Genomic DNA, 9,471 nt, shown 5'->3' on the forward strand with positions numbered 1-9,471 from the left:
TGAAATTCCCAAGTGTAGGGCCTAGTGATGACTCAGAGGTTAACAGCATTTGCTGCATGGAGGGGCCTTCAGCTTTGTTCTCATCATCTATAGCAGGCAGTTTACTAGGGCATGTAGCTCCAGCTCCAGGGGATCTACTGCCTCCTCTGGCCTCGGAGAGCACTACACTCATGTGCACATACACACATACATGTACATATAAATAATTTTTTAGTAAAAAAAAGAAAATCAGCACAGCAACTTGTATGTTTCCAGTGGCTTTATTTATCAATATTAACGCTTGGGCACAGCCAAGACATTTATCCGTAGGCGATCAGATAAACTATAACACATCCAGATAGTGGAATTCAATGCTAAAAAAACAAAAACAAAAACACTACCAACATGTGAAAATGTGTATTTGTGTGTTTCCAAGAGAGTATGTATACATGCCATGTGCACTCAGGAGTGTGTGAAGATCAGAAAAGTCACTGGAAGGACTGCAGGCTTCTCGGGCTTTGCCCCTTTGCAGGCTTTGTCCCAGGCGAAAGCAGTCTTGGTGGGCTTTGCCCTTGGACACACCACGGATAGTCCCTGAGATTAACCTTGAGATAGACTGGGTAGAGCCATCCTGGGCCTGGAATTCAGGAAGCGGACTGAGGGACTCCACCTGGATTATTGTGTTTCTAATCGACTCTTGATGGGGGGAGGAGACTGGCCCTTGCACGTGAGATACAGACAGGCATAGAGGATGAGAGGGGCGGCAGGTTCAGACCGAGCTCGAGCGCACGTGGATCAGGAAAAGGATCAGCAAACAGGCTGGACCAGCACACAGGCCAGAGACACCTAGGGACCTGTCCCATGGAACGGATACCAGAAGGTTCACTCTTGGTTCCCTTTAACCTTTTTTCCCTCTTGTGTAAGATAGTCGGGCTGTATAATAAAGTTTAATTGTTAAGAAACAGAGCCAACAGGGTCTCCTATGACTGGGTTTACAGATGGTTATGAGCGACCATGTGTATGCTGGGAATAGAGACAACAGGGCCCCATGCATGCTAGGAAGGCACTCTGCCACTAAGCTATATACTCACCCCAAATCTGCCCCCTTTTTGTTGAAACATGGTCACCAAACTGCCTTGGCTGGCCTTGAACATGTGATCCTCCTGCTTCAGCCTCTTACATACCTGGGAGTACAGACCTGGGCCACTAAGCTTGCTGGCATAAGGTTTTTCAATACCAAAAAAGAATCCTAATCCTACAGAAAGTTCCTTGAAGACTGACAATGTATATTTACGGTTGGTCATCATGTTCAGAAGAGCATGAGCAAGAAATAAGGTAGGGCTGGAGAGATGGCTCAGTGGTCAAGAGCAGTGGCTGGTCTTCCACAGGTCCTGAGTTCAATTCCTGGCAACCGCATGGTGGCTCACGACCATCTATAATGAGATCTGGTTCCCACATCTGGCCTGCAGGCCTACATGCCAGCAGAATACTGTACAAATAATAAATAAATAAATCTTTTAGAAATAAGCTAAATGCTGGCCACCAAGAAGCTGAGCTGTGACATAATGGAAATATTTAGTACCTGATGCCTCAAGGATCAACTTCAGCATGAATATTCATCCAATTGCTGGTTTTGGCCTAAGCTTTGCATTGGCCTCTGGAAGGCGGGACAGTTAGACGCCCACCCTAGTACCACTGCTGTACTTTCTGACCCAGCTGTAGTTGTGGGAATGTGTGGTCAGCCCTTACCTCAGGCTGCTGAGCATCAGTAAACCAGCAAGGCTTGACACTCAGAATTGTTCTGTCTGTGAATGGTGTGTTGAAGCTACGAGATACAATTATGATTGGGCAGCTCAGTCATTATAGCACTCACTGCTCTTGCAGAGGACCTGGGTTCAAATCCCAGCATCCACATGGTCACTCATAACCATCTGTAAACCCAGTCCTGGGAGACCTAATGACTTTTCTGATCTCCACACACTCCCGGTTACACATGGCATATACACATACACTGTTGGGAACACACAAATACACATAAAGTAAATATGTTTTTGAGTAAGGCTGGAAATCTTTTCATGTGTATTATATTTTGAAATTCTAGCAGTAGTTGAAATAAATACATACATAAACTTCTCACATGAAATCGTAAGAAATACACATCTAAGAGTCTCTTTTTCCAGTGTAATGATCTTTTAAAAATCTCTGTGTGTGAGAGAGTGTGGGTGCGAATGTGGACACTCAACATGCCATGGCATACGTGTAGATAGCAAAGGAAAACCTTGGGTGGCAGCCCTTTCCATCTTCCTGAGACAGTGCCTCATTTTGTTTGCTACTGAAAATATTGAGTGCACATTTACATAGGCTCTGGGGATCCGAACCCAGGTTCTCACACTTGCATGGCAACCACTTTACCCACTGAGCCCTCTCAAAAGCCCCTAACAAATAATTTAATTGTATAAATTTTCTATGGGGTTCTTGAACTGTGACTCATAAGTTTTGATCTGCTGTACTTCCAATATATTCAATATGTATTTGACATTTTCCTTAGGATTTCATGCTACAATGCTTGAAAAAAATATTTTTGTGCCAGGCGTGGTTGCACACACCTTTAATCCCAGCACTTGGGAGGCAGAGGCAGGTGGATCGCTGTGAGTTCAAAGCCAACCTGGTCTGCAAAGAGAGTCCAGGACAGCCAAGGATGTTACACAGAGAAACCCTGTCTCAAAAAAACAATATATATTTAGTGATGTGTGTGTGTGTGTGTGTGTGTGTGTGTGTGTGTGTGTGCCTTTACTATCTGAACTATCTTGCCAGCCCTTGTGATACAGTATTTCTTTTAACCAAGTTGAGAGCATATCAAAATCTTGCTATTTAAAGTTCATATTTGGAAGCCGGGTGTAGTGGTGCATGCTTTTAATCCCAGCACTCGGGAGGCAGAAGCAGGCTGATCACTGTGAGTTCAAGACCAGCCTGGTCTACAAAGCAAGTCCAGGACAGCCAAGATAACATAGAGAGACTCTGTCTTGGAAAAAAAAAAAAAAAAAAAGGAAACAAAGTCCATATTAGGGACAGTGAAATGTCTCAGTAGCAAGCCTGATGACCAAAGTTTGGTTCCAGGATCCACACAGTAGGTGAGAACTGACACCTGCCAGTTGTCCTCTGACCTCCACTTGCATACACACATATGTATGTGCTCGTACACACACACACACACACACACACACACACACACACACACAAAATGTACACACTAAATAAAATGTGAAAACCCCACTTAAATAGAGAATGGTTTCCATCAATCAGACAGACACCTGGCTGAGCAGTGTCTAGGATGGGCAGATGCTCCAGTTTTAGGGCATACAGACATCTGGTCACCCTCCCTATATGTGGGAGGAGGCTGAGGGTCTGCATTTCTATAAAATTACGGGTACTGCTAGTAGAAACTGTTTGGAATCTAGGATAAAGGGGGAAAGTTTGAGTGGCCACGTGGAGGAGTGGTTGAGGAACACAGGCAACAGTCCTTGCTGAGTCATATTCCTTTTGGAGGAAATCAGACAACACAAAAACATTAGGGAGGAGAAAGGGGGCAGGTAGGGGCTAGGGAATGGGGGACATTGGCACACTAGGGATAAATGCAACCTTCAGCTAGAAAAATAAGACTCTGTTGATTAAAATAAGATAGCAGGGCCAGGCAATGGTGGCGCACACCTTTAATCCCAGCACTTGGGAGCCAGAGACAAGTGGATCGCTGTGAGTTCGAGGCCAACCTGGTCTACAGAGCAAGTCCAGGACAGTCAAGGCTACACAGAGAAACCCTGTTTCGAAAACCAAAAAACAAACAAACAAAAAGATAGCAGGGCTGGGAGGTGGGACACTGCCATCATTAGACAACTTGATGTCCAAGTACATTTACTATGATGCAAAGTGTCTATAGTAGATAAGCTTTATTTTTTTATTTTAATGTGTGCATGTGTGTACATGCAAATATGTGCACAAAACCCACGTGCTTATGGATGCCCATGAAAGCCAGAAGATGCCAGATCCCCTGGAGCTAGAATTATAGGCAGTTGTGAGCCACCGAGCATGGGTGCTGGAAACCAAACTCACTGAGCACTTTCAAAGGCTGAGCCAGCTTTCAGTCCCTTACGTGAGTTTTAACACTCACGTTAAAATCTGATTGAGTGCTGATGCCTAGGCCCCACTGAAATAAATTACAATATTGGGGGGCAGGAGAGTGAGGCATATCTAGCAATCTATCTGTCATCTACTTATTTCTTGCTTTTATTTTTTGAGACCCAGACAAACAAACGTCTCTTGCCTCAAGCTCCCCAGTGCTGGTCTCACATGCATGAACCGCCAAGCCTGAAAGTGGTATGGTCAGAGAAAGATGAAGAACGAACGAACTCTACACCTCTGTGTGAAGATTTAAACCTTTAATAGGGCCACTTAAAAGCAAATTTCAGGGCTGGAGAGAGGCCTCAGAGGTTAAGAGCACTGACTGTTCTTCCAGAGACCGGGGTTCTATTCCCAGCAACCACATGACAGCTCACAACTGTCAGTAATTTCAAGCTCTCACACCCACAGCCATACATGCAGGCAAAACATCAATGCACATAAAAGAAATAAATTACTATAAAAAAAAACCCAAAATTCAAATGTCCCTACTTTAGCACCTGTTACTACCCTCTTACACGCCAGACCCTTGGATACCTGCCAGTCCATGCCCACTGCCATGGCCATGGTTTTCACTCTTTAATAGTGTCCCCATGTCTTTCCCCTAGCCAACACGCGGCTCACACCCCTGCCTCTGGAAAGCCTTCCTTGGTCCCTTTCTTGGTCACTGTTCTAGCACAGTCAGTAGCCTTCCCAATCTAGGACTCCAGACAGAGCCAACCTCTCGTCTACTATAAACCGCTGTGTAACGACCTCAGCACATAATGCACACCAGTCAGAGACAGCTCAAGGGAATGTGTTTAAAGTTCAAGTTTATTTAAATTTCAGCAAGTGAAAATGACAAGTGTCTCTAGACATAACCACTAAGTTATTTGCCTCCTACAAAATTATTTTGTATAGCCAATCAAAGGGTTGGGGACATAGGAAAGAAAAGAAGGCTGTTCACTTGAGAAGGGTTTTTGGTACATGGTGCAATTCTTATTCATTTGAAATCCAATTTGAAATATAAATTGCTTTTCCCTACATGTGATTGATTTTTCAGAAACACCATAAAATGAACATTGTTTGCACATTACTTCTCTGTTTGGAGAACATCCTTCCAAGACCAGAACCATGAGAAAATTTTTGGATTTGCTTTTCACATTTCAGTGGGCCACATTAGAATATGTAAACTTCAGATCAAATTGAAACAGAAAGTATAAAGGCCCTGAGGATGCTCAGGCTCTCACGCATGCGACGAAATAACCTATGTCCTATGAAGGTTTTATTTTCCAAATGCTCTTAAAAGGCAAAACCAACAACAAAACAACAGAAAAAGAGCAAAGAACCTACACACAGCCCTATACATATTCAATTTTGTTTACTTCCTTCTATACCTTTAAGAGATAAGAGTAAGTGAATTTCAGGGTGCAGATTTCTCCTCTTGAGGGCTTTGCTCACCTGCTAAAATCTCCCCAAATTCTCTACTTAAAACTGGTTTGAAAAAAGCTGGGTGTGGTGGCGCATGCCTTTAATCTCAGCACTCGTGAGGCAGAGGCAGATGGATCACTGTGAGTTCGAGGCCAGCCTGGTCTACAAAGCAAGTCCAGGACAGCCAAGGCTAACACAGAGAGACCCTGTCTCAAAAAAAAAAAAAAAAAAAACTGGTTTGAGCTGGTGGCGCACGCCTGTTATCCCAGCCCTTGGGAAGGCAATGGTAGGCGGACCTCTGTGAGTTCAAGGTCAGCCTGGTCTACAAAGAGAGTTCCAGGACAGCCAGGGCTGTTACACAGAGAAACTCAGTCTCAACAAACAAACAAAAAACTGGTTGAAGAAGCCAAAAACAAAACATGGTGTGTCTTCCATCTAGAACATCAATGGCTGCCAAGTTCCTTCATGAGTTTATTACAGAAATATGTACTGAGAACCTGCTCCTGGTGAGCCAGGGACCGAGACTTTCTAATCCAGCCCAGCCTCCTCAACGCCACCACCGCTGTGATGATGTCCTCTGCCTTGCCAATCTAACCATCCATCCTCCTTGTCTTCTCTCTGCTCCTCTCTGCGATCTCACCTCTCCCCGGCTCTAAACTCTTCCTTCCCCACCCAGCACCACACCCTCCTAGCTTTCCTTCTGTCCCCCTGACACGATTCACTCATATTTGACATTTGACTCGAATAAATTAGCTCTCATTCCCTGTGAGGTGATGGGCTGTGTTCAGGGCTGACAACCCCTTCTGCCTTTGGTCTCTTCTCTATCGTCCTTCGGGGCCAGACGGGAGCTCCTCTTCGATCTTCACGCTGACATTCCAATGGACAGGAGATGAAAGAATTAACAGGTAGACCGCGGAAGGCATAAAGCCTCTAACAGAAACAGCAAAGCATTCTGGGAGATTCCTAGCAGGCTTCCGCTCCCCTTTCTTAGTCAGGGTCACCCAGCGGTACAACATACTGGGAAATACGGTGTCAGCAGGTCACAGGCCACCTGCATAAACAGAGTTCTGGTGTGTAGAGAAAGGCAGGCTGTATCAAGCCAACAGCAACCTGCCCTGTGACCCTTCGTAGAGCGTGCCAGCCTCTCCTCTCAAACACTTCAATTGTCCGCCTTCACCTCCATCACTGAATCCTAGCTTGAGTCACCGTGGTTTTTGACCAGACACAGCAAGCAGAGCCTCCTTCTCCGTTGCTCTCTTAGTCCTGTCTTCCCCGAGTACCTAGCATCATCGCTTTAAAGTACAACTTCCTTTCTTCAAATTCTCCCGATTATCTGTCACAGTTTGGATGCCCAGAAGCTGACCTGTAGTCAAGGATTTCTGTACAAGTCACTTCTGATAGGCACAGCGAACAAGTTGAGGCACTATAGTGGGGCCAGGAAGGACAGAGTTCAGCAAGTATCCTCAGGGCCCGATGCTGCATAAACCCTAGGGGAAGCTCTCGAAACCTGTATCCAATGTAAAACAATCAGTCCCGGGGGCGTGGAAGGGTATTATTGACAGCCGATCCCCAAGACCTGCTTTATTCATCTATTCAGCTCCTGTAGCTTGAACACATAGTCCTGAATCTGCCCACCCCAGTCTAACTCACTGAGGCCAGTGTCTGTCTGTCTCTCTCTGTCTCTGTCTCTGTCTCTGTCTCTCTCTCCCTCTCTCCTGGGTTTCTCTGTGTGTAGCCCTGGCTGGCCTGGAACTCATAGAGATCTCTGCCTGGGATTTAAAGGCATGCGCCACCACAGCAGGGCTCCAGTCTTCTCTTTACCAGCCTTTGTGCGCCCCCACAGCTTCTGTTGTTTGCAGCACATTTAAGGAGCCCATGGGGAGAACCTAGGAAACTCTTCAGTACGGAAGAAATCTCAAAACACGATTTAAGAATGAGATCTTAGAAGTCCATCAACTCTGAGTCTCATTTCAAAGGCGGCTACATTTGTGAGTGCTCTCCATTTGACGAATAAATCATAATGTTTTTAGTAAGATAGGTAAATTGTAAAGACCGCATGAGGTCTGGAATATTTGTGCGAGACGTCACTATGTCAAGGTGAATATAACTTAACGCTAGTAAGTATGCATGTGTAACACAGTGTCATTTCACTGTGTCTGTCAATGGAAAGGATACAGACTCACGGTGGGTACAGAGCTTGGATCTATGTCTGCCTTCCATTAGCTCACTAGTCATTTTTATTTGCCTGTCTTCTTCAGTTGCTCTACAAAGTAATCATTGCAGGCGACTGTCAGAGCCGCCACCATGACCACAAATTCATTAAAATCCACTTCGTTGTCCTTATTGGCATCCAGGTCCTGCATTATCTTATCCACCAACTGGGGATCCTTTTGGCACTAAAAAGAAAAGAAAGAAAGAAAGAAAGTTTCTAACTCGGAGGCCTGGGGGGGGGGGGGAGTGTCACGACAACTGAGGTCGCATCTTCCTCCTGTTTGCATGAAAGTTTCAATCTCTCCTTTTAGCCCCTAAAGACAGTTCCCAGAAGTCTAGTCGCAAGACCTGAGCCAGCCAAGAGCCTAGCCGCAGCCCCAGGTCCGCAGAACTCCACAGCTCACACCCAACAGCCAGGAAAGCAAAGTAAACAGCAGCAGATTCAAGTGAGCTGTGGATGCTGGAAATGCGTTTACTGGACACCACAGGCAGGAGACCAGAACCCCGGGGGGACAGTAGAGGGATGGGGGGTTGGGGGGTGGGGGGTGGAGGACTAAGACACCCAGAGGCTTCAAAGTCAAAAGGGACAATGAGTGGCCCTATCAATTGCATCAGTAGGCTATTGAGCAATTATGTAACATTTCAGAATTCCCTAATTTATCTCATGGGATGAATAGTCTCCACCCAAATGATATGAGATGCTCCAAGACCTTAGAAGGTGCTTAGTGCTTAGTACCAAGTTTGCTAGATTCAGCCAGTACTAGATACCTGAATAAATTTGAATTTCAGATTAAAAAAAAAAAACATGTATTCAATAAGTATGTCCCAAGTATTATATGGGGTACAAACTATTTTATCTCATAGCCCCACTTAGTACAGTGTCTGAGACACACAAGCAGAAGTACCCAGGAGCCATTTTCCTTACTGCTACAGCTAGGTTCTCCAAGAGTTGACAATTACGTTACGTTGTGGTTATTTTTTTTTTTTTTTTCCCCTTTTACCCAATATTCAATATTCTGGAGCAGAAAAAAAAAAGAAAGAAAGAAAGAAAGAAAGATACAGCTAGTTATATCCAGGATTCTCGTTATAATTAATAATAGCTAGCAATACCTGGAGCTTTATACAGCAGAAAGGAAATGGCTTCCTGCCTGTGTCTGCAGAAAACAAAGATCTCCAGGGTTTTCTTCCCCGGCACTCAGGGTCTTGAAACAAGTTACAGACAGAGCGTGTCTAACACGGGTCCCCAAAGCCATATACTCCGTCTACGCACTGGCAGCTGAGGCGGAAAGCGGACTCACCGTGAGGAACTCCGTGAGCTCTCGCTGTAACAGCATCTTCAGTTCCCCCTTGTTGAGCTTGAACCTGTCCCCCTCCTTGCAAGAGTACCGGTGGAAGATGCGAATCATAGTGTCCATAGCCAGCTCCAGCTGGGTGGGCATTTTGGGGAGCAGAGCGAGCGGATGACTCCTGGAGCAGGCCACCGGACCAGGGCGAAGGCGCTTGCTCAAAGGAAGCAGATAGGGGACACGTCAACTCTTTTCGTGAAAGCAGAGGACACAAGGGACTGTTCTCAAACTGTAGTAATTGTGCACTAAAGACAGTGCTGCGCCCATTCTAGAGCAAGCTGAAAATGAGAGCATTGCAGGGATTGGTTTTTCTCCTCCCCAATCCCTACACCCCCCAGCCCCTCCAGCACTT

General features: G+C 45.5%; 1 protein-coding gene across 1 annotated transcript; it reads right to left on the reverse strand.

Moving 5' to 3' along the window:
- Nucleotides 1-7,413: 7,413 nt before the first annotated feature.
- On the reverse strand, nt 7,414-9,261 carry S100z (S100 calcium binding protein Z). The gene is made up of 2 exons (XM_051172571.1): nt 9,072-9,261; nt 7,414-7,958 (listed from the first exon to the last, which is right to left on the reverse strand). Exons 1-2 carry the CDS (start codon nt 9,210-9,212, stop codon nt 7,800-7,802), a joined length of 300 nt encoding a protein of 99 aa, XP_051028528.1. The 5' UTR covers nt 9,213-9,261; the 3' UTR covers nt 7,414-7,799.
- Between the last annotated feature and the right edge of the window lie 210 nt (nt 9,262-9,471).

This window comes from Acomys russatus, chromosome 30 (assembly GCF_903995435.1).
Source record: "Acomys russatus chromosome 30, mAcoRus1.1, whole genome shotgun sequence".
Classification (NCBI taxonomy): Eukaryota; Metazoa; Chordata; class Mammalia; order Rodentia; family Muridae; genus Acomys; species Acomys russatus.

Coding starts and splice junctions, on each gene's coding strand:
- S100z (XM_051172571.1), bottom strand. CDS start 9,212: ATGCCCACCCAGCTGGAGCTGGCTATGGACACTATGATTCGCATCTTC. Junction 7,959..9,071: donor AGCTCACGGAGTTCCTCACG/GTGAGTCCGCTT, acceptor TTTTCTTTTTAG/TGCCAAAAGGATCCCCAGTT.